The 26,762-nt window shown below is 40.1% G+C and overlaps 1 protein-coding gene across 4 annotated transcripts in view; it reads right to left on the bottom strand.

Moving 5' to 3' along the window:
* The window catches only part of FNIP2 (folliculin interacting protein 2), a 50,656-nt gene extending 24,101 nt beyond the window's left edge, over positions 1 to 26,555 (bottom strand). For 2 of the 4 annotated variants that reach the window (XM_015625133.2, XM_015625135.2), the window contains exons 1-6: positions 26,446 to 26,555; positions 4,181 to 4,307; positions 2,029 to 2,163; positions 864 to 964; positions 709 to 780; positions 3 to 103 (exon numbers count right to left, since the gene is read on the bottom strand). In XM_015625133.2, coding sequence (XP_015480619.1) covers positions 3 to 103; positions 709 to 780; positions 864 to 964; positions 2,029 to 2,163; positions 4,181 to 4,307; positions 26,446 to 26,540 — 631 coding nt within the window. In that variant the 5' untranslated portion in view covers positions 26,541 to 26,555. Of the gene's footprint in view, positions 1 to 2; positions 104 to 708; positions 781 to 863; positions 965 to 2,028; positions 2,164 to 4,180; positions 4,308 to 9,310; positions 9,851 to 26,445 lie in introns of those variants that run through there. The other 2 variants (XM_015625132.3, XM_015625134.3) reach the window with 1 other exon arrangement.
* Positions 26,556 to 26,762: the final 207 nt, after the last annotated feature.

The raw sequence follows: 26,762 nt of genomic DNA, 5'->3' as shown, positions 1-26,762 counted from the left end.
ACCTAAATTACTTCCACTGCGACAGGTTCCCAAACCATTCTGATTGGAGCTCAGCTTTCCCAGGCTGGGATCTTGGTTGATGTATTCAAAGCTATCTTGCAAGCTAAAATAGGGGGGAAAGCCAGTGTTCCTTGAGAATGTGATCAACAGGCACTAATATTAGCTTAAGAATTAGGTTCATTTTTTAAAAAAGAAAACGGAACATTAACTTTACAACCAAATTCAAAGACAAGTAGGTTTCTGAAACTGGAAGGAAACAGGCATTTATTTTTTATATTTTAATTATTGGAAGCTTCTTTATATGACATTTGGGATTCAGTTTATCTACATTTGCCCATTTTGGGGAGAAGGTACAACAGAACAGTATTTTTGTTGAAGGAAACAGAAGTGGGATACGGGGACAAAGCATTCTCAACATATCCCTTCCTCGCCCTTCTGACAGGAGGAAGAGATGGAGGTTTTGATTGCCCAAAGCACCTAACCTCTGAACTTTATTGCACGTCCTGGACAAATTAAGAATTAGAAACTTGAATTATTTTTTTGTCCTACTTAAAAACTTGGCTGGCTTAACTAGGATCTATTAAGAGAATTCCTCTCCACAGCTGCCTTCCCGATTTTCTACCAGAACTACAAAAGGAAAAAGGAAGACAGACAACTGTACCAGCTGGGAAAGGAAAAAAAATTATATATAAAAAAAGATGTTCTTACTTATTGTTGCTTCCACTGAAGCTTCCTACCCTGGCTGAGAAGACTTTACTTATCATCAGCTGTGGGGGAGAGCTGAAAGGATAAACAGTCATTTCAGTGAGTCATCAATTCCAAGTGCCTGACAAGACAGTGCATCACAAAAAAAGGACACTTACCGTATGTAGTGGATTTTCAAGGTGGAGCCTTTGTAACTCATTGCCACTGAGCCAAACATCATTTCTCCCAGCATATTGACATCAGAGGCTGGTCTGGTGTACTACACAGACAAGATGAAAACAGCAAAGTCAAAAATAACTTGGCACACTATTTCAACTTAACACAGTGCCACAGTGATGCACTCGGAATGGAGAACACAAAGAAGTTCATATTTTCCACGCAGAGTAAGATCAGTGTACACTCAGTGTGTGTTTAATGTTGTGGATTTAACGAGTACAGCAGGAAGAAATCCTGCATTTTGCTCACTAGATGAGCAGTGCTACCCTTGTTTCAGGGGGACCTCCAAAGACAAGAAAGAAAAAAGCTCTACTGCATTTCCAAAGAAATAGCTGTGTCTAGCAACATTCCCATATAACCAAGTGTTTGATAAAAGCTGTAAATGTTAAGAGGACTTGGATTCTGTGGTCTAGATCCCCAAAAAATAAACTGCCTTCCTCATTCAAATGAGTAAATTCACCTTCCCTGTCCTTGTAGAAAGCTTCTTGGAAATGTTTTTTAGTGGAAAATGATTTGTGATTATACTTAGAAATGCAGTCTTCAGATCAGTAGTTTATTTTATTTCAAAGACTGATCATCAACAGTAAATATGAAGCTTGTTAATTCTGAAAAAGACACCTTCCAGCTAAAGAGAATTATTTTCTTTTCCCACCTTAACCTATACGTGCTTCAAATTTAATTTTTCTATGTGAAATGCTAACACTTTTACTAAGAAAGAGCCAGAGCACCTAAAATTTAATGTTATAGTAAGACAGACTAAAGGCATTCTTAATATACCATGTTCAACAGCTTCTTCAGAACTGACCTGAACCATAGGCAGACATGAACAGAAAACACTATGGTGCTTCTTACAATCTTCTTATGACAAAATGCTATTAGACATATTTCTCAACCCCTTGAAAGATAACACCAAGATAGACCAAAAGGAGAGGATGCAGCCATACATATTTTTATTCTACAACACAAGAATAGAGTAGATATCTCAAGGTTCAGATTAAGCTGTAATGTAATAGAAGCCAAAGTCATTCAATGCATCTAAGTGACGGCTTTAATAAACTCACGTCTTCAGTAATGGAAAAGCAAAAGCAACAAAGTAACAAATATTACCTGATACTTCGGTATCTGTTCTTTGATACTTTGCATGCAGCTTACAGAAGGACTATGGGAAGAAACACTGTTGTTCCCATTGCTTGCTTGGCAGTTCTTGGCAGAAGTCTTTACAGGAGCCTCGTCTGCCATTTTCTATGTCAAAACAGAACAATGTGATAAAAACTATTAAAGTAAATCTGAGAACTCCCACCTCTAAACATATTACGGCAAGAATCTTCTTACAACTACAGAAAAGGAACAGAAATAAAGAATACTCTTATTTGGTTAAAAAGTATGTATCTGTTTTAAAAGTTGTTTGTTTTTTTTTAAATGCCAGCATCACAGCAAGTGGAGAACTGCTCTCACATTCACACTGTCAGACAGGTTTTCACAGTACCACACATAATTGGAGTAATCAGTCAGTTCCACAGGAAGATCATTTCCAATTGTTATGAATTACTCTTCGTAATATTTGCTGAAAATTATGTAAACAAAATCTCAGTTTATGGGTTTCTTACAAACAAATTCCTGTAGTAATTTGAACAATTAAACACTCAAATTGCATGTAACTTTTTGCACCCCAAACTATTAATGAGCTTCTAAAATAGGAGAACAGACAGCAAAACCAAGGTATGGATAATCTATCATTTGGTAGAATTAACAGGTTAAAGACAAAAAATGTATTTAAATATTGTATGTGAATAAGCCTTACTGTATTTCAGAAAAACACACAGAATACACACATATGCTTCCTTGAATTTAAACAGGACTGAGTTCGAAAGTAATTTTGCCTTAATTTTAAATTAATAAAGTTTTAATTTTCTGTTTGATAACAACCAAACATTCAAAATAATTTTTAACATCCATGTGTTTGCATGGCATTCAAAGGACTTTGGCTGTTTTGAAAGGATACCTAGATTACTGTCTGGCTAGAAAACAGATTATAGCCTGTATCATGTGTTATGAGGGAGGTTATAATCTGTTTATGTCAGTGTTGCATGGAGAGTTTCTGATAGGACATTTTGTAGTTACCTTTTAGCTAGAGTATTCAAGCAAGTGGAATAATTTAAGTATTTAAATGAAGCTGGAAATGTATTTTTTGCTAAGATGCTGTTTGCTTTAAAACAACTTTAAGATATAAAGTAACAGCCTTGATTTTGGGAGGGGGATGGGGGAAGAGGGGAAGCAAGATTAACAACCAGTCTGACCCATTTACTCTCTTAAGTAGATGATCAGACATCAGCTGATGATGCTCATCAGTCTTACTGATTCAGCACAATGGCATTATTTACACTGTGATTGAAACAGAGATTGTTGCCTTTTAAGCAAGTTCTTTAAGTAAATTCTACAAGTTGTGACTGTTATATGGCTTATACAGGTGTACATATAAATGTGTGTGTGTGTATATATATAAATATATATATAGCTCTGCAATAAACCATGCTAGTCTAGTAAGCTGAAGCTGCTGGTTCTAAAAAGAGCTTCAAAACAAACAAAACATTGAAATAATTCAATGTAGAAGAGAAACAGAGGAAGTAGAAAAAAAAACAAGCAAAACTACCAGAAACCACTACTGTTTTACTGATCTTAAAATGACCTAAGTTTGCTGAATGCTTTACTTCACAATTTGTGTGCTCAGAGAGAAGCAAAAAGAACTTGCATCTTGACAGCATCTGCTCTTGCTTCTATGTGTCACCAAAACTTACATGTTACACAAACCATGTGTCATGCTTACACAATACAATGTGGTTAGCCAGTGAAGTTGTTTTAATTCACATAAAGACAACAGCTTTAGTAATCCAAACACCAAAGGAAAAAAAGCACCTTTAGACACATGGTGGACACCACTGAAATGGATTGCACAGCCAGGGATAACAACAAAAAGCAAACCCAGTCAACATCAGAAAGGCTGAAGAAATATTCAGTTTAAAGGGAAATAGATTTCTTTGCCTGAAAACAAATCTGGATTAAGTTGTTACGTTTGGATACCATATTTATATTACAATATCAAACATGTTCATAGGTTTGTTGTAATCTAACACATACTTGTTGCAGCTATCACAGTGAAAGATCACAAGATTAAGAAGTTGACACTGCTCTATTAAAGTAACTGCTTTTGGAAAGGAAAACAAAAGAGCAGTAGGACAACAGCAAAATTAACATTTCATACCTGAACCACACCTTCATCAATTTTGCGGACTGCTTTGGAGTCAAATAAGACCTGTCTGCCTCTCCTCTCACAGTCTTGGTAAACTATCAGGCGGATTTCATTCAAGTCAAACTCTGAAGAGGACCAGCTACGGATTAGAAACAGGAGATATTAAAAAACCATGCATGTTTACTTTGCAGGTTCATTTAAGTGAAGAAACAGGTATTAGGCATATTTTACTTAGCATTTACAGAATCCAGGGTGTAAATCACATAGCTTCAAGCAAAAAGGATCTCCAAAGGAGTGTCTAAGCTCAGTGTCACTGACAATGGCAGGCACGACCAGACCAATTTTCATCCAATCTTTTTCTAAAATTTTCCAGAAAGAACGTAAAACTCAGTCTCACCAATCAGCTCCAGGCCTTAACTATTATTATTCTCTTCTCTGTACACAGCCTGGATCATCCTTATTTTAAGGTAAGCATACTATTTTATGCAGTGCTCCCAGTGGCAATAAAAGAGAATTGATTGCCATCCTTCTCTACTGCAGCCTTTCAAAAGCACAAGGCTTACACCCTCTCTCTTCCTTCTCTAAGCAACACAAACCTAATTCCTTTTGACCTATTCCTGACAATGTAAATTAAGATTTTCCCAAAGTTTAAGTCTTGCAACTAATAGACAAGGTTTACACTGTTCCATTCTTTTTCTTCCTTTTCTGAGACATTTCAGGGGTTACAAAGCAGTCATTGGTTACTGAGACTTGATCTCCAGCTACAATGAAAATAATTTAGTATATGAAACCAAGATACCTGAACTTCAACCTGCAGCAAAACAATTCTCTCAAGTCAGAATCTGCCCATTCTCCAGATACAGCATGGCAGACAACCTGCCTCAGTGCACTACCACAGGGGCTGAGGAGCCAAACTGATCATTTTGGCAATGACAAGAAACCTCAATTCCTAGTTCCAAAAGGAGTCAGTCTGCACATCAGAGCATGAAGATTTGCTTGGCCACAGCTTCAGCTACAGAAAACATTTCTTAGATTATGTATCTGACAAGCTGAAATCAATGGGATTTTCAAGCAGTGCCACAGAGCACTGATGCTCAGTCACAGTGTGCCAGCCCTGACCTGGATGGACTGCACCTGGGGAGTAAGAGTATAACTTATTAGAAGTCTGTTTATGCAGATTGTTGGTTTAACAATCTGCATAAACAGACTTTAGTCAAGGCCACACTGATCTTCCACCCAGAAGAAGGTTTCATTTAGGAATTTCTCCAAACTGTGCTTTACAGAAATGGAAGGTAAATAATTGAGAGAAGAGCATAAAAACCCATACAGATGAAAGACTAGAATTTATGAAGCTGTTTCTTTTATTCCATGCTCTGTCAACATCCACAAATCAATACTGAGGCAAACACTATCAATTCCTGCTAGAGTCAGGATAACTACTTTAGAAGTATACTTGCAGACTTGTGTTTTTAAAATAATTTTAAGTAAAGCCAGTCTAATTTCTTTTTTGTGCTTTCTATGTAGCTAAAAAAAAAAAAAAAGCTGAAATAGGCATCTTTTTCAAACCTGAAAGACCTCAATCGGGAGGTCTATTTTTAAATATCTTGGGACAGAATAAGCCAGATACCTATCTCCACTGTAAGGTACTCTGATACAAGTATGCTCTATGTACATAATATGCAAGGTTTCCCATCCTGGAACAATGCTAAAGGCTGTTTCGCCATCCAGAGTGAGGAAACTTCTTGATGTGTATGTAACATGTTGCCTCCAGAACTGCCCAGAGTGCCAGGCAGATTTCTTTTCAAGCCTTCCCTTTCAAAGGCAGTCACAGCATTACATTAACCTGCATGAAGACCAGACCTGATACCATTGTTGATAGTTGCCCAACAAAGATCCTACACACCTAGCTTACACAGAGAGCTGCAACTACACCATCTGTTTAAGAAGTCTGTTACTAGTTTCTCAGCCCACAGCCTGTGCAATGCCATTACAAAATCCAGTTATACTGAATGCATGAGAAGTCAGTCATCAATCCACTCCATCCTAGTCTGCCACATGAATCTGATACTCTTCTGTATCAGATACCCCAATATCTCTTCAGTTATGTAGTTATCTATTTACTTCCTTGCTGCAACAGACAACCTGAAGTAACTACACTTTTTTCTTAAAAAGGCTGCAGGTCTTTTCTTCCTTTGACAAAAAAGAAAAGGCACACCTCTATGGCTTTAACTTAAATTCTATGCAAGAGCAAAGCCTTATTTACCTCCATGACTGGCAAAGCAGCATACATACTTCAGACCAGACTTGCAAGTCTAAACTGAGAAAGATGCATTTCAGACACAGATTGAACCAATCTGGCCCTGCATCTGGCCACTGATGCAGGGTTGCATGCAGGCTGGGTTGCATGAATTCAGGTTTCCTTATGAACAAAATTATCTCCTTCATTATGCACTAAAGCAAGCACTGTGTTGTTCATGCAGTGCTGACTTCTGTATAAGACATGAACTGGATTTTATGTTAAAGTAGAAGCCAATTTAACAGCCTTTTCCACACAACATGCTAGAACTAAAGATTGCTGCAATCTGTCAGAACTACAAACACATTCTCTAGTCCCAGATAGCAATGAGCTAAGAAATTATATAAAATCTATCATACAGAGCTTTATTTGAGTAGCAAACCAGATCTAGGGAAGTAATTTCAGGTAATGGTTCTCTTATAGTTCTAACCAAATATCAGATATGTTTTAATGATGCTATTGCTTACAGATGTAGTTTCTGCAGCAGACCTACCCATTACAGAAGAGATCCTCATTTGATAACATCAAGCATATCTATAGGCAATTTACACAGGCATACAAGTCCATGTAGTCTCATTACTTCCACCTGGAATCCAGCAGCAGGCCCAAGACTAGTCAGATGACTGGGATGTTTATGCCCATCAAAAAAGCTGATGAGCACTGCTTACAGTACTTCCACCCTTTATTGTTTAAGCGAGGTTATGTAACACAGATCCCCCAAAAACAGGGACAGTGGGAGCATTCAATCATCTCCTAAAAGCAGAGTGTTGTAGAATACAGACAGTATGCAGACTCATTGGTCAGCTCTGTTTTCACAGTTTTTTTGTTTAAAAAACAAAACCCTAAAATGTTAATTCCTTATCTCTATATCAGCTTCTTGCTTATTTAGCAATGTCAGGTCCTGCATATTCTTAAAAATCAGATGAATTAACAAAACTAATATGATCTTGTGTATATGTTCACATTTCAGGTTAAATATAGCTATTCTGACTGAACTTGTTTTCTTATTTGACCACAAAAGTAAGAGCCCCACATATCCTTTCACACCTTTTTGTAACTATGTGACCCTTCCTGTTACTTGTGTCTCATCTGGCAATTGCTGGGCCCTTCTGTAAACTGAATTCTCTGCAGTAACAGAAGTCTGTCCAAGCACATGAAAGTGGATCAGAAAGATGGCTGGAGAAAGGAAGAAGTAGAAGGCAGTGGAAGCTGCACCTCTGGGTGGCAGCATGACTTACACTAACACACTTTGTCCATGGAACTGTATACCTTTAGGAAAGGGCACAAAGAAAACACTCCCTATACATTCCAAGTAAGTATTGAGGCCAGTTGGGATGTTAATTGAGTTTTCTTGTTCCCAAGTCAGTTCTCTGTCTCTGTCTGTTTAGTGAGCTGACTCCCTAAGGGGAGTCAGTTACAAAAAGACACAAAATGCCAAGGCTGGAACAAGGGGAAAAAGGATAAGAGCATGATGCCAAAAATCACAGGAAGAAGTGGCTCCTTCAACACCATCAGTCTGTTTGAGCAGGTCAGCTTACCTAGCCTCACCTTCAGACTGTATCTTTACTATATCTGAAAGATGCTAGAACTGAGAAAATATCTTCAAGTCAACATAAATAAACCAAATCAACCTGTGTTCACACGACAGTAGAACCAGGTCTACTAAAGATACTAAAATGCTATGGATTTTTTTATTATTTTTTGAAAGAAAGCCACAAGTTTGGAACAGCTTACAGATATCCTGAAAAGTTTTGTCCCCAGAGAAGCTTAAGCTTGCTTTATTTTCTCCTGCACATGCATATAAGCTACTTTCCTTTGGGTTGTTCAACATTTCTTCAATTACAGTTATGAGACATGGAGGCAAGATCTCTCTTAGGGGAAAGCAGACTTGTTTGTTTCTGGAAAAAAGTCACAAACAATGTGCCTCATTCTTCCCCCTAAATATTTTCAGTTAATATAGATATCCAGACTCTGATCCTCACGAAGAAAGCTTCTGCTTCACCTTTATAATTATCAGCATGCATGCAATAACTGAAGAGTGACCTATTAATTTATATTAAAAAACTACTTCAGTTGACCTTAAACTGTTTTTGAAAGTGACTAACACCTCACTCCTTCAACATCTACAGGCTAGAGAACCAAACAGCATGAAACATCTCTGTATATTTATCTACATTTTTCAGTTTCTTAGATCAGCAATCCTAAATGAAGAATACTAATTCTAACACCCTTGGGTACTAGAATTTGGAAAAAGCCACCCTGAATTCTATTTGCAACACAGCTACACAGCTAGAGAGTCAGACATTGGAGACATGCTGGCACATGTCTGAAAAGGACAACACAAAAGTTAAATAAACACTATTCCCACTTCGGATTACTCTAATGTAATGCTCAAATTAGAGGTAATTTACAAGTAAAGCAGAGGGTTCCCCTCTCTTCGTTTTTCCCCCACTTCCCAGCCTTCTCTCCTGTCAGCTCCGTACACTGTTAGAATCTGACCCACTAACACAGGAGGTGGCAAAAAAAGTAAAAGAGGGGAAACTAATTAGGAACTAGAAAGAGAAGGTAAGATTATTTAACCTTAATTGAAAAGAAAGGCAATTACCCTTTATGCCTCAGTTTGCATATACATAAATCTTACACATCAGAGCCAAGAATGTCAGTTCAGTTTCAAACAGGAAAGGCTTTCTGGAGTTTCAGTCAGTATCATCATCAAAAATAAGCTTCTAACAGAACTTTTTCAATTATTTACAAAACAGCCTTTCAGGCACATGATTATAAATCTATTGTTACATAAAAATGTCCTTTATCAAAAATCACATATATCAAAAAAGTTAAATGCATACCTGTTTTGCAGTAGTCTAGTCACTTTGTTCGCACAGCTGACACTTTCATCTCTCAAAGACTTTCTAATTCTTTCATCCAATTTGGTACAAGAGAGATTATTTCCAAGTGGTACTTCGTTGTTTCTTGCTCTTTCTATTTGTCCCCATGTGCCATTTGCAGTTTTTGTTGTGCCCCCACACATTTTCTTAGCTACAAATCCTCTTGTAAAGCTCCCTCAAAGAAACTAAATACCTGCTGAAGAGAAACAGCCTCAAGCAGGTTTCTTCACTATCGATCAACCATTAACAATGGTAATTTACCATCAGCTTCCTTCCCTATAAGAGAACACAGTCTGCTGAATTTCCAACTGGGGGAAAAAAAGGCAAAGCGATCTTCATATATTCTATAAGCCATTAATACAAAAAGACAGCTGTAGCTAATGTACTCCTGCAATTATTCCAGGCAGAACAGATAAGCCTTTCAGGTTTCAGAAGCCATCCTGGACTAGCTCTTGCTGCTGTCAGAGGTTTTCCTACTAAGCCTGGTACAAAGCTGTAGCAGATACAACAGCTAATATTGACTTTAGCTATGTTTGTTTCCTGGTATGTGATTTAGGTAGCTGGCAATTATGTAGTCACAAGACTGAACCATATGGCCTCTTTTAAAAAAAAAAAAGCATAGTTGCTTTTGCAGTGACTCGCCCTTAGTTGCAAGGTTGTTCTAACACTGGCTACAACACCCTGTTAATGGCTCTCATGTGAGCAAGTGTCATCTGACAACTCTTAGCAACCTCATATAGCTTAGGAGCAAGTAAGAATCTGTCATCGTTGCCATATGGTGATCAGTTTAAAAACCTCAACTACCAACACCAAGAAACATACTAGATATTCTGCACTGTAATGCTTTTATTTCTAAGGACAAATACTACTTATACTTGGACAAGAACTTGGCACTAGTACTTTGAAAAGCTTTTTTAAAAAAGTATGAAGGAGAACAATGAGAAAAGGTTTGTTGCAGACTTCAAGTTGATGAGAATTTATAGTCATGTGCCTCTTAAAATAATTCAATGGCAACGCTGATGACAAAAATATCAACTAAAATACTCCTTCTGACTAAGTAAATTTAAGTTTTTGAACAGAATGAAGGAATCAATCACAGAAGACAGAATATCATCAAGTTCAACTCCTGGGCCTGCACAGGAACATTCCTAAGAGTCACATTTGTGCCCCAATGTGTTGTCCAAACACTTCTTGAACTCTGTCAGGATTGGTGCTGTGACCACTTCCCCGAGGAGCCAGTTGAAGTGCCCAAACACCCTCTAGGTGAGTAACTTTTTTCTGATATGCCAGCTATACCTCCCTGGCACATCTTCAGGCCCTTCGCTTGGGTCCTGACACCGGTCACCACAGGGAAGAGATCAGTGTCTGCCCCTCCTCTTCCCCTCACGAGGAACTTGTAGCTGCAGTGAGATCTGCTCTCAGTCTCCTCTTCTCCAGGCTCAACAAACTGAGTGGCCCCAGCCATTCGGCTCCTCCCCAAGGCCCTTCACCATCTTTGCTGTCCTCCTTTGGGCACTCTGATAGCTTAAATATCTTTCTTGTATTGCACTGACCAAAGCTGCACACAGGATGTTCTGCTAGGCTTTGGCATTCCTACTGCAGAACAAAGTACTCTTCCCCACCTTTGCTTTAAAAAAAGTTATCCAGATATAATCTGCTCATAATTCAAATCTCTAATTACGATGGGCTTTCTCCCCATCAGTAAAATTTTAGACATTTTATAAGATAACAGCCCTACTGCAATTTCCCTTCCAGGTTAAAAAGGGAAAATAACTTTGTTAATGGTTAACCAGGCCAGCAGTAGAATTAGAAGCAAGATTTCAAAACCCAGTGCTACGTGCTACCTGCTAAATAGCACAGCACCCTTAAAATGATTTTGTAATCACAGTTAACCCCAACATCTAAAAACTGGACAGAAGTGAAGCAAAAAACTAGAGCAAGGTTAGGTTGAACATCTTGCTCTGTTACTGAGGGAAACCTATAGCAATAAAAAACAGAACTCCACTTCAACCCCCAGAGAAGCAACAAATACTGGATCACAATCACTCCTCCCCTCAAGTGTAGCAAACAAGTTAAATCTTTGGCCTGTTCTCAAGTGATTTAAATGATCTAGGAGAGGACAACTCTAGCCCTCACCTCATTGAGGAAGACTACTTTCAACACCAGTGTTATCAGTCATCTTTGAAGTGCAAATAAAATAAATGAAATAATACACTTCAAGTAAGATCAGGAAATCATAGCCTTCACTTCTGTACTACCTTTTCCCCAAATAAACCAAAATTCGGGAACATTCATCAAACTATCAAATTCACATTAGACATTGCAAAAAGGAACTCTCGTAAGCTCACTAAATAGATATGCTTCACAACACTACCTCATCTGTAAATGCAATCATCTGTAGAATAATGTAAATCCTAAAGTACCTGGGGAATTAACACTGCAAATCCACAGAACAGTTTCTAAACAACAACAAAATACATAAATCCACACATGGAAAACACACAGAGTGCATAAAGTAGATAACACCAAAAATGGGATAAAGTATCCTGCTCTGCAGATATAATCCACTGCAAAGCAGAGTTTAATCACTCTCTTTCTAGGCTATGTGACAGCATGTCACCTGCTCTGTTTGTAGGTCATTTCCTGTCCTTCAGCTTCACTGCGAGACAATTGCCTAAATTATTTCATCTCAAGGTAACACTTTAGCAAGAAAATTCAGGGTGGGGGAAGAAGAAATAAATATATGTGATGTAGTTATGAATAATTTTCTATATAAGTTACAGCTGTCCGCTACAATTTAAGTACTGTTTTCATATCGAAGAGAATATTTTCAGAGACAAGGTTTTATTTTCCAAACAGCTTTTAGAAGTGGCTAGAGGAGCTTAGGGAAAAAAGTTTGAATCATACCTGCTGTTTCAGTGAGCATTTGTTTCTGCGAAACATACACTTAGCACAATTGACACACAAAGAAATGCCAAGACCCAGACATTCAGGATTAGTGCTAAAACACATTTAAAGATGAAGTGGAATCTCTTTTGGATTGCTTAATGATGATTTTCCCTCTTTTAGTCCGTTGAATAGCTTATGTAGAAGACACAGGTTCCCATCCTCCCTCCTAATTTGAATAATTTACCCTGCATTGTTTCTTCTCTTTCTAAAACCTCAGATAGGAAGAGTTGCGTTGATGCCACACCACATTCCTTTTCCACAATGACTTAAAGTAGTCCTAATATGGCAAAGCTCTACTAACCTCAGATGAACTACCTTGTTCAAGCATGATACATAGTTACTAGTTTCACACAAGTCAGGCGGGATACATTGCAGATTAGTCACGCAACAAGTGAAGGAAGGTATTATTTGGAGCACTGCTCTCTCTCAGGACAGATTTTCCTGAAGAAAGAGTTCAGGCAGAGAAAAATAAACTTCTCAGTATCAAATCACTGTACAGAAGGGTCACTTTCATTTTTAGGATAATTCTACATGTTCCTCTATGAAGTCCAAAACAATATAGGATATATTTGTTCATTGAAAACCTAGAATTCCACAGACTCCCTGCTTAGGAAAGGACAACATACTGGATTTTTGTAAGGCTGGAAGCATTTTTTCATCATCTTTGTTGCTACAAAGCAATATCATCACAGGCATGCACAGAAATGACAAGACACACATGGTGCTGACAGAGGTTAACAAACAGATCTACGCAAGTTGGAGTCACCATAAAGTGCACACATCAGCCTTCCACAAACATCAAGAGCAGCCCATTAAACCAGTGCGTCACAACTCAGCTTCTTTAAGTTATCAGGAATCACTGTTCATTACCTTATCTACAAGTCTGAAGTTTGGGAGCTAGCTTTCATAGAGCATCTCAGTCATAATGTAGAAATAAAAAAAAAAACCACCCACAATAAAACAAAAACCTAATCAAAGAAAACACCCGGCAAGTACATTGTTTGAAGTAGGACCACAAATAGCACAGACAGTGCTCTCAGCTGCTAGCTCCAGAAGTGGAATTCCACATCAGCAGAGAAATGAGCTAAAGGCCTGTAATTGCATGGAAAAGGGCATGCATTTAATTGTGTTTTACCATAAGAAAAGTGTGGTTTTTGTTAAACTGGGTCTTTAAACAAAGAAAGGTAAAGTCCGCAGTAAGGTTAGCACCCTAGGTCCACCACCTAGCTCTCTCCTCCATACAGAAAGCCGTGCTTAGTCTTAAACACCTTTCCCCTTTCCATCCCACTTTCTGCCATCATCTCCATAGCTTCTAACAGGCAGGATAGCTCAGCAGACCCGAAGTCAGTTAAGTATTTTGCAGAAGCTGCTTCATAGTGCTGATCTTCATCATTTCCAAGAACTGAAAATTTGCTTGTAATTTAACACTCTCTAGGATTTGACGCTGTTTCTTTCCCTTTTATTTATTTTTTCAAGGCACCTGCAATAACCAGCTCCCAGCTACAGCTGGAGCCAAACGGCAGCGGCCATCCGGGAGCGAGCAGTGCTGTGTCCAGCGTCTCTGCCGCGCGGCCAGGCCACCCCACCTTCTCCGGCACGCAGCGTTGGGTCTCGGCTAATGCATCATTCCCGTGTCACTTGTTCCAGCGGCACCATGTGACTGGGCCAGCGGCCAGGAACACAGCTACTAAATACAGACACTGCCAAGGCACGTCTGGGAACTGCCTCTGCCAGAAAATGCGATTAAGAGAAATCTTTTATCCTGCCTCTGCCTTTCCCCACCTTCTCTTGAACACAAGGAAGAACTACACGTTGTACATCTGAAAGAGAATTTTGAGCAACAATGCAAAGCAGAATCTGATATTTATAACACTGTGCTAGTTCATACTCTGTTGCAATGCTGTATAAAAGTACTGACAGATCTCAGACCTTAGTATCTCCTACATAAGTGAGCAGGCCAAGACAGACATCACCACACCTTAGGGCTGGTATCCTGAGGCATGGGTTTGGTTGCCTGCTCTTTCCTGTTTCTTCTCCCTCCTCTATAAAGCCCTATATTCTATATTTTATTATTTTTATTTAAGAAAGAGTCTGTATACAGCTTTCAAACCTCTTTTCAAAGGATTCATTTTAGAATATGAAGAAAATAATTGCTAACAAAAAATGTTATTTACTGGACATAAGTAAATACACAAATACAGAGAGATGAACAATGCCTGGTGTTCAACATTCCCACCCATTTTTTTCTAGCTAAATGAAAAATATCTTTTCTGCTATAACACACAAAAACACCTTCACTTAAAGTAGCTAAAAACACCTGCATGTTAACAGCAACCATTTCTTTACAAATTTCCTCCACTTCTACTATGAAAAGGCTACATTCACAAGAGGGCTTTGTGAACTGCAGAGGATGTGGCACTTTCTCAAGCTTTACAGACAGAAGTTTAGGGTGCTCTCTCCAGGGGCACAGAAAGATTGCAAATCCCCATTTGTCATCATTGTTCTGAATACACACTCCCACCGTACAAAAGAATACTCTCAAGGAGGTCTAGAGGCAAGTGCTATCCAGGGACCTTCTGTCCCTCTTCCAAGGGAAACTGCTTTAGAAGGGGTCAGCTTCATCTAACCCAAAAGCACAAACTCAGCAGTATAACTTCACTTAAAAAAAAAATTAAAATTTACCTCCTAAATTCCTTTTCTACGAAAAGATATCAGATGTGGCTCTCTAACAATGCTGGGAGCTGAGGCAGCCAAGGTTTTTTGACCAGCTAACACAATATTGGTAAGACCTCTGTAAATGGTTATGTTAAGCTATTGTAAGAACAAGATCTGTTTTGATCCTTCTAAAACAGAGACTACAACTGAAAAGTTAGTCTGCAATAACCAGGAAGGGAAGGAAGAAAAACTACGCTTTTATGAGAAAGTACTGATTTACCAAACTGGCAAGAATATGGGAAAGAACACATACACAAGAAGCCATACTTGATCACCCAAAAGTTGCTATAGCATGAACAGCAAAGTCCATTGCCTCAGTCTAGATGAATGCCAGGAAATCCTGACTTAAATTGAATGAAGTGATAACACAGACGGATGTAACGTCAGCTCCGGCATTCTTCACTAGCTATAGCCAAAAATATGTTTTGCTCCTCTTGTTGTTGTTATGATAATTTGTCTATTCCATCCAAAACACTTTCTTTAACTCTCTCTTGTAGACAGCACAGAAAGTAGCTTTCTAACAACTATAACTTAATCTTGAAGGCTTAGACAGATTTATTTTCAATTTATTTTCAATTTATTTTCACTGGAAAGGGAAGGAGGAAACATGTCTTGGGACTATGTGTAGAAGATCAGGGTAATTAAATCACCCATACCATATACCTGCTCAATGAAAAAGACTACACACAAAACCAACTAAACAAACCACAGTCCTGCAGCTGACTGGCATGGGCAAACCTACCCTTGCTGCAAGCCACTATGCTAAAGACTTGCGTTCTGTTTACCACCAATTGCGTAGGACTTTGAGTGCATAAATAGTCATTAAGTTATGAAACAGTCTCCCCTCCTTAAAGCAGGCCAATCACTCTAAACTACTCACATAGGATCCCAAACATTTTCTCAAAAACACTGGTATTTATAGTAGACTTAGAAGTTTATCCAGTCAGGTTTGTACATAATTACAGCTGACCACACCCAGTAGCATCCTAACAATTGCCTGCCAAGTATCAGTCCATCAATCCAGAAATACTTGAGCAAAAAAATAAAAATCACACAGAAAATCCAGTTGCATCCTCGTTGTGCAAAAAGAATGATTTACATATTGATAGATGCAAGCAAATTTCAGTCAGCAAGCTTATGTCGCAATTATTTAGACAAATTTAGAAACCTTTCTTCTCATGACAAAGTAAAAATTTGTAAAGCTCCTTTAGCATTCCCAAAAAAAGCAGTGTACAAGAAAATCCTTTATAACAGACCTGATTTACTCCTGAGATGAAGTCTACCAGAGCAGACTCACTAGAAGCCATCCTAACAACTACAGACTCAGGATAACTTCATTTAAATACAAACAAAACTCTCTTCACTTTCTGTCAAAACAGGGACTGAGGATACAACTCTAATGAAGACTACAGTCAACTTTTAGTGCTTCAGTAAGGCAAGCAAAAGGCCAAAATCAAACTAGATTTCAAATAAATTTCTAGTTCATATGCTAACACATTTCAGTACAAACACAGAATTATTTCTTCAAGCAGTAAACAAAGATTAATTCAGAGGTTCAAGTCCACACAGACAAGTTTTGCTTAAAAACAATTGATGTGCACATGGGTTCACTGAGTTGACAGACTGTTTTAAAAAACCCACATTCACGGCAAAACACATTGTTCTGTTTGCATTTTTGTCTTCTCTGCATACCTATCCCTGCACCTATTATCCAGCCCAGTTATACATATGCATTTTACAGCATTTCCACCAAATGACACCATAAAGTGACAAACAGAAACAGCTGTTTTCAAATATACATTATTTCCCTAGTTCCATTCAAAAGCATTCCCAAATATATCCCTGTCTGTAAGACTGCTTACGGGAACTTCTGAATATGAGAAATTTTGTACCTGAACTTTTTGGAACTCAACTGTACTGTGATCTAGTCCACAGGAGATGACTGACATATATCCTCAAGTCTCCTAAGTACCAAAGTCATTAGGTAACCATGATTTACATGTACAGGCAAATCTCATAAATACCTTTATAAAGAGAGAGGGTTAATTTTTCCAGCTCTTTAACTTGATGTGATCTAGAAACAGTTTTAGCAGTGGGGAGGACAGAAGTTGCATTCCTGAAGCTGTTTCAAGTGGCCAACACAGGAGAGCAACCTTCCTCCAGGCTAAAAGCCAAGACCAAGTAGGAGCTAAGATGCATGTCACTATGGCTGTCTGCTAAGTGAACTGAAGTGGCCACCAAATCCCGGCTCTTTATTCCAGCCTTCTGAACACAGCTGAGGATTAGCCCTCTCCTCCATGGTGTCACAGCGTAACACTGACTACTGTAAGAAGAGCTAGTTCGATCACTGACCTTTACACAGGCATGACTGAGAGGGCTTCAACACTGTTCTATCAACGCTAATGTGGAAGTGACAAATGTCCAGCCAATACCCAATTCCAGCACAGAAGAGGAGAATGCAGTAGCATCTTGTAACGTAGGAGCCACTCACCAAGACCAAGCCTTCACAAGCATGGACTAACCCTGCTGCTCCACAGCTGAGCTAAGTGGTTTCTGCACCAAATTTCTTCTTCCTTGCAACTGCACCTTCTTTCGCAGCAGCCTCATAGGTCTCCCACCCACCTTGTTCAACCCAAGCTGTTAAACAAGACAGGACACTTCAGAAACAAAAGGATCATGACCTTTCCTATAGAACAATTTGTCCAAAAAAGTACAAGCCATTTTAGAGTGCAAGTTAGAGAGCAGAGTGTTAAATGACAAGATTTAAAAGGTTATTTTGGGGGAATGTGAAAGGAAAGGCAAGTAAATATGACAGACACAAGCACTCAACTGTTCAGCAATAGTTGGACAAGCTCATGTGCCCCCATAGAAAAAAAGATAAAACAAAAATTTGTCTGAACATAAAATAATTTCTGTGAATTGCAGATTTCAAAAAGTTCCAATAACTGTCTTTTCCAGACCACAGAGGGTTTTAACACTACAACATTATATTACATTCTGTAAAATTATCCACATCCAGTGAAATAATAATAACAGTTTCAGAATAACTTGCTCAGAACTATGTATTCAACAGTTTGTACAGCCTTCTCTCTGGGGTTTCCTTCAAAAACTTTATCTAATGTACTCTGCCCAGATTTTCTGTACTGTGCATTAACAAACCCAACCCCAAGAGTTGAACAATTTCAGGTGCTGGATAACATCCAGACTCAGAATTCAGTACAAATACTCCGCACAGAAATTCAGAGCAGTGAGTTCATTCAAGCCTCTGTTTTCTTTCATACAAGTCATTCAACTCAGTGAAAATAAAAGCTGAGTTGTTATTGTAAGAAACTTCCCAATTCCATTATAAAAAATTAAGTACTATTGTGTTCAGATTTCTAATTTGAAAGTGCTAATACCAAATTCAGACTGCTAGCACCTCTATTAGAAAAATAAATAAATATTGTCAATTGTTTACTTAATACAGCTGATTTCATTAGCGCATCTAAAATTTCACTGAGCACCTTGGAGGAGAAAAGTTGAGCTGTATTGCACTGAAGTGAGAGCATCCTGCAGAGAAAGCTCCATACTGATTCAGTAATTACATCACACACAGCTCAAGTTTCACTTCAACACAGCCCATAGAAGCAGAATCATGACTCAGTTTTAACAGTAGCAAGTGCGATGTAAAGCCCTCGTGCCCGTTTATCAGTACAACTCTAAGAATCTCACCAATATCCAGAAGTGCTGACTGACCAAAGCCATTTCAGCTGTGGTCAGGTAAATGCACCTGCACTTGCCCTAGTTGGTGTGGGGAAGACACAAGCACCGTAGCCAGAACTCCTAAGCTCATCCTCTCAGTGCCTCAGAACACTTTGCCTTGTAGCCTGCACAGGAACTTGTCCTGTGACCTCAGCCCTGCACATTAAAACATGACATTACTAAGGTACTCGAGTGACAAACCCAGACAAACAGGGAAAACGGAGTGACTTGAGAAAGGCATTGTTAAGGTGGGGAGAAAGCAGAACAGAGAAGAACCTGAGCATGAAGATTAAGAAGCAGCACAGGCAGAGCATACACAGAGGAGCTGATTCATGACAGGCAAAGGTGAACTCCTGTGTCCATACCTGTTAATGAGATCAGCAGTAAACTGACACTATCATAGGAAGCACAGGGGAAAAGCACAGACAGATTATTTGCTGTCTTCACGAGAATACCCCATTCAAAGTCCTCCTTTTCTTGCTTATTCTCTCAAGCAAGCCTGTTAACCACCACCCTACGAAATTGCATTCCTCATCTTTTGCCTAAGAAGTGTACCCATGGAAACCTTCACACAGCAAATACTGATAATTATGACAGCCTAAGAACATTCTTCTTACAACATTTCATCTAAGCTGCATACAAGACAACAGTGTGCTCTTAATCAAGGGTGCACTTAGAAATAACTCTTGACAAATATAAAACACAACACATGACTCCAAATCTGAATTTACTCTTCAGAAGCTATATATGAAGATCACTAAGGTGCAAAGTACATGATTGTTAGTGTCATAAAGAATTCTTAAAGGAACAGGTACATCACCAAGGTTTGTAGCACATACAGTGAGTGTTAATCCAAAGCATTTTCTTTGCAAAGGAAGTCCTCAGCAGCTTCAATAATACTGAAATGTCAGAACAAGGAATTATCTATATGAGAAAAATTACTTCATTTTCTGTCCTCCCTGACCCAGCTACTTTGTCACATCTACTCTCTTAAGGCCTTTGGTCTGCTGTTACCCACTGTTCAGACCAAAGCAACAGCTGAAGGCCACTAACATGCACTGGAAACACCTACATCCCACAGCGTCAAAGTGGGATGACGTGATGACTAATGACTAAAACATTTTTGTCAAAACTCTTCCATTTTCTTTTCCCCTAAATTTAACAAAGCTATTTTGCAACTTTAACTTAGTTTACATAAGAAAAGTTACAAAGTTTATATAAGTTTACATGAAGCCAGCATCTACTGGCAACAAAGCTCTGCATCAGCTTTTAAAATGTTTCTCCACAAATTTCAGCTTTTATGAATGCTTGTCCACATTTTTCAGCTCCAAGCAGCTTTATTTTCTCATTCACATCAAGCCATTTATGTAAACAGGTATTTCCTTACAGCATTAGCATCACTGTGCTAAATTGCAGTGTTTCCTGGTTTAAATTGTGCCATTAACAAGGAAAGGTACCTCCAAAGCTTTCTGCTGCTATTATTCCCCAAATCCCTTTCAACTGAACATAGTATGTGGCACAGCACTCACCCAATTTTGGACATGTCAATCGCAAAAGTGCCCTAATAATAAGGAATCAAGCACCTACTATCCAACTGCACACCAATTTAAGAATCAGTGCATGGAACCCCATGGATAAGTTACTTGTAAATCAGAAATAAGATAACCTACAGGAAAAACCCATTTGACCGTTAGGCAATAATGAATCTTTTCATGGAATTAAATAACCAAGGTACATCCATCCCTCTCTGAATGTCAGTAGCTTGTGCATTTCCACATATTTTTTTGTCATCTGTGGCAAAGGAAAACACCAAAACAAAAACTGGGATGACTTCTTCAAACTTTAAGAGATGGAGCTAGACTCAGAGCAAAGCTAGAGGAAACCAAGAGGTCGTTCAGTGACAGCAGTGTTATGGGGAGGAGAAATCCAAACAACTGAAGAAGAATGGCCTTACTTCCTGCAAAGCTCAAAACCAGAGGACTTGGGGCTTGTTTTCCTTAAAAAGAGCCCCAGGCTGGAAGTGTGGTTTCCAAGTCAAAAGACCATACTTTCAATTACTTCCTCTCTAAGCTGTTTTTTTGAGTGAGACTACAATAAATCTCTTTCCGCAGAAATTATTCTTTAGCTCACTTTACTGATGAAAGACTAACACCGGTGCAAAGGTGTAATACTGCAGCCTAAGGCTCACTTTCAGCTGTCCATGAAACAGTGTACGGTTTAGATCTGCTCTTTGACCTTTCCTGGCCCCATGCTCAGATCTGGCCCTGGGCTGAATTGCCCTTTTACAGCATATAAAACTGATTTTCTTTCAATAATTTTTTGAAGGATTTACAGCCAGATGTTTATGGCTATTTCCATGTATGAAGATGTACATATATACACATGTACAGATGTATGCTCAGTAGGGTTATTGCTGTGTGGATCTCTACAAAACTGCAGGAAGCTCAAGAAAAAAACCCAATTAGGTTACAAGAGCATTCCGAGGAGTGTTTCATTCGAACAAACTGACATCCAAGCAGACTCCAAGCTCACTACTGCTTTCTTTCCTTTTTCAGAAGATGGAACATTGCCAGGCTGGTAATAAATGCTGTGAAATAATGCTTAGCAAGTAGGATCTCACCAAGCATTTCAGCACTATGACCAAAGGAATCACTAGTACCAGCTGCCAAACAAATGATCTCATATACCAAAGCTAACAAACTGTTACCAGATAGATATCGTGCAGCTACAACATGACATCCGTTCCATTATAGACACCAGAAGGAACAGCTGATACTTAAAGCTGAAGAAACAGACTGCATGGAAGTTCAGACACAGCTGAAATAATACAACCTTTTTAAATAAAGAACACAAAATGAAGTTATTCTCTACTTTACAACAGTCCTTCTCTACAAATATCAGTATGAAAGAAATTTAATCATGGGTTGCAATGCAGAAAATATACAGTCAGCGTGAAAGCAGTCTTCCAAAAACTCCAAGACATTTATTTTCATTTAAAAAAACCCAAAACCACAACAAAGACTGAAATCAAGGTGAAGTTTGAATCCACAGCTTAAGGATAACCTCAGACTTTATGTTGTAAAGTACAGAAAAGCACTAATGTGAAATTTCTTCTAGAATCAGGTAAACACAATTACAGAAAAACCACTATCGATTTAAGTAAAATCAAACTATCTGCAACCCATATCAATTTCCTTAAGGCCATCCCCCAATATCTCACTCAAATATATGCTTAGCTCTTGAGATATTCTAGTCCTGAGATACTACGTGCTTACACTCTATGTAATCCCTAAAACTTAATGGACTGTTCAGTGGGTAAAGGACTTTGTTGGATGGCCACATTCAGAGGGCAGTGGTTAATGGCTCAGAGTCCTGATGGACATCAGCGACAAGTGGTGTCACTCAGGGAATACTGACAATGGAACTGTGTGCATCCTCAGCAAATCTGCAGATGACACCAAGCTGTGCTTGTCTGCACACCTGATGGATGGGATGCCAGCCCAAGGGACCTGGACAAGCTCAAGAAGTGGGCCCATGGGAATCTCATAAGTTTTAGCAAGACCAAGTGCGAGGTGCTGCAGCTGGGTCAGGGCAAGCCCTGATATCAGCACAGGCTGGGGATGAACAGATTCAGAGCAGTCCTGCCCAGAAGGACTTGGGGATCCTAGTGGGCTGGACATGACCCAGCAATGTGCACTTGAAGCCCAGGAAGCCAAAGGTGTCCTGGGCTGCATTAAAAGCAGCATGTCCAGCAGGGCCAGCGAGACTATTCTGCTCTTCTACTCTGCCCTCCTGAGACCCCAGCTGCAGTGCTGCATCCAGCTCTGGGGGTCCCCAGCACAGGAAGGACATTGACGTGTTGGAGTGAGTCCAGAGGAGAGACACATGATTAGAGGGATGGAGCATCTCTCCTATGAGGAAAGGCTGAGAGAATTGAAGCTGCTCAGTCTGGAAAAGGGAAGGCTTTGGGATGACCTAATTGCTGCTTTCCAGTACCTGAAGGGAGTCTACAAAAAATGTGGAGAGAGAATTTTTTAAAACGCATGTAGTAACAGGACAAGGGGGAATGGCTTCAAACAAGGAGAATAGATTTAGACTAGATATTAGGAAAAATTCTTTACTGCGAAGGTGGTGAGACACTGGAAGAGTTTACCCAGAAAAATGGTGAATGCTTTGTAATCCCTGTAAATGTTGAATGCCAGGTTGGATGGAGCTCTGATCAGTCTGGTCTAGTGGAAGGTGTCCCTGTCTAAGGCAGCGGTGGTTGGAACTAGAGGATCTCTAAGGTCTCTTCCAATACGAGCCAATCTATGATGCTGCTGAGTACATGACCCTGGTAGCTCTCAACAAAATTTGTACGAACTATGCTAAACAAATCTATGCTAAACTTACTTGTAAGGGAAGTAACATTTGATAAGGAAATAAGTTTTAGGGGAATTTATCCACATAAATACACATTGCTTGCATTGTAATTAGGGTTTTTCCAGAGCCTCAGAGGCTAAGAAGAAATATATTCAATTACAGCCATTCAAGTACCTCTGTTGAAAGGGGTGTGTGTATACACACATACATCTTTACACATATATTATACACAAAGATATATTTTCAGTTAAGGGAAGCAAGAATCAGCAGTAAAAAAGCAGCTCAAGTCTGCCTACAAAACTGTTTAGAACAAATGTAATATCTCACTAATACACATCTGTTCTCCAGCTGTTTTATAATTTCTCTTTTTATAAAGAAACAATTGAGCTATTCTATAATTCTAACTACTGCCCTTCTACTACTTCATACTTCCATTATCTTGAAAGGAGGCCTGGGCTAGTAGAAAGTCCTACTATCCCAATAGCTCTATATTAGCATCTACACCTCACATTTACATTCTCCCCACCCAGCAGGTAAGGGTTGTGCTCATGGGAACATGTAGTGCAGCCCAGACTAGCTCAACAGAGTGCATTAATTGGTGCTAAGGACCTGACACCCACACTACATGTTCTGGAGTTTTACTATTGACCTGCTGTAGTATGGTCCCAGGGACTGAATACCCATTAGTGGTTGGAACACACTTCCTAGTTTCATTAACTCCAACAGGAATCCAGTTTATGTACCAAAGCCACTTAGCTTTGTGAGCCAAAGTGGAGTTAGTGCAGACAATTTAGAGGTTTTCTTTAAAAGAGCGCTCCTAAGCCAAATTAATATGTTAATGTTCATGCACCCAGGAAATAATTTCCTGTGTCTCCACATTCATCTATAGGCACCATATTTCTTGCTCTTGGAGGCTGTGCCAGCTCATCCTGGTAAGCAGCATAGACCTTGAAGCCTGATGTCTCCTTGAGAGCCAGAGCAGCACGGACCTCTGGCCAAGATTTAGCTCCCATTAAAGGAGAGAGTACAATAGAATGAGCACATGCAGTACTTGTTACAGGCAAACTGCAAGCCTGGTTGATAGCCCTCTGCAACAGAACTTTTCCTGGTGTTCCTGGGAAGACTACAAAACACAAAGCTTCCCAACAACGTAGTTGAAAAAAGTTGTCAAATTGAATTAATTTGAGGAGGCATTTTCTACTAAAGAGATTTTTGGTGATTCCTCTGCTGTTCAGGGTAAGGAGGGTGTGTGAATACACTTAAGCTTTCAAGACTTTCATAACAATTGAAAGTCCAAGGATACAGATGGTTATTGATCTCACAGAACTTCTTAACAAGAGTTAAACACTGCAAGACATATTGAGTGCTGAGGGACCTCACTAACTAAACCTTGGAAGGAATAAAGCAAACTAAAAACCCTTAAAAAGACAGTCTTATCATTAGAAAATTATTCTGCCACTTTGCATCTAACATTGACCAGCAGTCTATGTTTAACACAGAAGCTACCTAAGGATTAAGTCTCCTACTTTACTTAGATCAAATCACATCTCTCCACTCAAACAGAGATTACTGTTGAACAGCACAGCTATTAAAAGCATTGCAGCAAAGCTTCTAAGACCCTGTAAGTGCGCTCTTGCAGACCATGAGCAGATCACTGGAAAGAAAGAAAGAAGCATTACAGCATACTTACAAGTCAAAAGGAAGAAGCTGAATATTAACAAGCAAAAAACCAGCTCCATTCACATGTAAAATACTTCAAATAATTGTATTAACCTTAAGTCTGTCAAAAAAAGTCAGTTAGAAAGGGAATGAGGAAAAACAGGGGATAAAAAGAGTGAAGGGTACCTACAGTAGTATTTTCATTGTAATAGCTTTTTTGTAAAGTGTCATATCATTTAAACTTTACTCAAATTGAAAACCAGGTGTGGAGTATTTCACCCAAAAACCAGGAAGTACAACCCCTAACTTCACTAAATACTCCAGATAGAACAATACTGATTTTAAGGGGAAATACACTGCGCAAAGAATCTGCCTTTGTGGAGATATTTGATAATCCAATAACAATCCAATAATTCAGAACTAACAGCACTGGTCTCTGACACAGAATATTTTTAAGTACAATGCAAAATAATAGAGTTAGTCTGGAAATAACAGATTCAATGTGGAAAACAGTTTTCTTCCATATTAAAGGAGATATTTAACTCATAAGGTAAGTAAGTGCTAAAAGAACTAAGGAGCAGTTACAAGTACAGCATATACACCCTGTAGCTCCACAAAATTCAGATTTCTTCTCTAATATGAATGCAGCTCCAATACTGTGTCAAATCACTTTCAAAGGAATCACCTCGTAACCTAAATATATTGTCATTTTCATCTTGCACCATTGTTCTCCATGATCTCGCAACTTTAGCCACACAAATGGCCATGTCCCTCACAGACCATCTTTGAAATGATAATGGTTCCACGACTGTGATCTTTCATACTTCGCACTGTAGCATTTTGTGGCTCAAAATATTGCCCACTGCTCTCCCTCAGCATCCTTAGTAGTTTCAGCAGTGAAAGCCCAGATTCCAATCCGACCCTGTGCACCATCTGATCACAAGACCAGCCAACTCATGCCGCACAGAAAAACAGGCACAGAGGTTACCGGGCACGCATGTGATTGTCACTGTGCTCACCGGGCCGCTCGGTCTTGTGAGCAGCACAGATGTCACACGAACAAAGCTCCAAAGCCCCAGCCAGAGCGAAATGCTGTCCCCGAAGGTTCAGAAAACGCTAATAGCTAAATATTGCACAGAGAACCAATATTATATAAAGGTAAACCTGAAGCAGCGATAGGTACTGAACCTCACCTTTCAGCACGCGCGGTATCAAAAGCAGGGGGCAGTGAAAGGTGCCTAACGCTTACCGGGTCACCAGACTGCGCACGTGTATTTAGGTCACAACAACTAAAGCCGTTTCTTAATTTTCCTGTGCTGATGAGACCCGGGCACGAGTTATCGCATCAACCGCACACGAACGCCAGACAGGGGCCCCCGCGCCTCTCCCCCACCGCTGCCGGGGGCGAGCGCCCCAAGCTCCCGGGCGTGCCACGGCCAACTCGCGCAGAAAATGGCTGAGAGATCCAACGAGAGGGGAAGGCGCCAGAAGGGCCACCCCGGCGCGGCCGTGCCTCCCGCCGCACCCCCTTTCCTCCCGGTCGTTCCCCCGGAAACTCTGCGGAGGGGACCCCGCGGGGGCTGCGGCACACCTGCGCCCCACGCCGGCCTCTCTGCCGCCTGGCCCGCGGGGGCAGCCCCCGGGGCCCGCCGCCGCCCGCCCCGGCTCACCTGAAGGCGGGCCCCTCCCCCGGAGCCCGGCCGTGGGGGGCCGCCGCGCCGCCGCCCCTTTTGTTGAACAGCTTCTGGAGCAGGGTGGGGGCCATGCCGCCGCCCCGCCCGGCGGCGGCCCCGCCGCGCCCCTCGCAGCGGCTCAGCGGGCGGCGAGCGGCGGCGGCCGCGGCAGCATCCCCGGAGCCGCTGCGGAGCCGCCCAGCATTCCGCGGAGGCGAGGAGAGGCGAGGGTAGGCGAAAGGAGCGCCGGCCCGCTCAGCCGCGCCGCTCCCGGCGGCCAGCCGTCACCTGACCGAGGGGCCGAGCGCTCCCAG

Source organism: Parus major, chromosome 4, assembly GCF_001522545.3.
Source record: "Parus major isolate Abel chromosome 4, Parus_major1.1, whole genome shotgun sequence".
Classification (NCBI taxonomy): Eukaryota; Metazoa; Chordata; class Aves; order Passeriformes; family Paridae; genus Parus; species Parus major.
The sequence above is the reverse complement of the archived record's forward strand: the minus strand, read 5'-3'. Positions and strand labels throughout refer to the sequence as shown.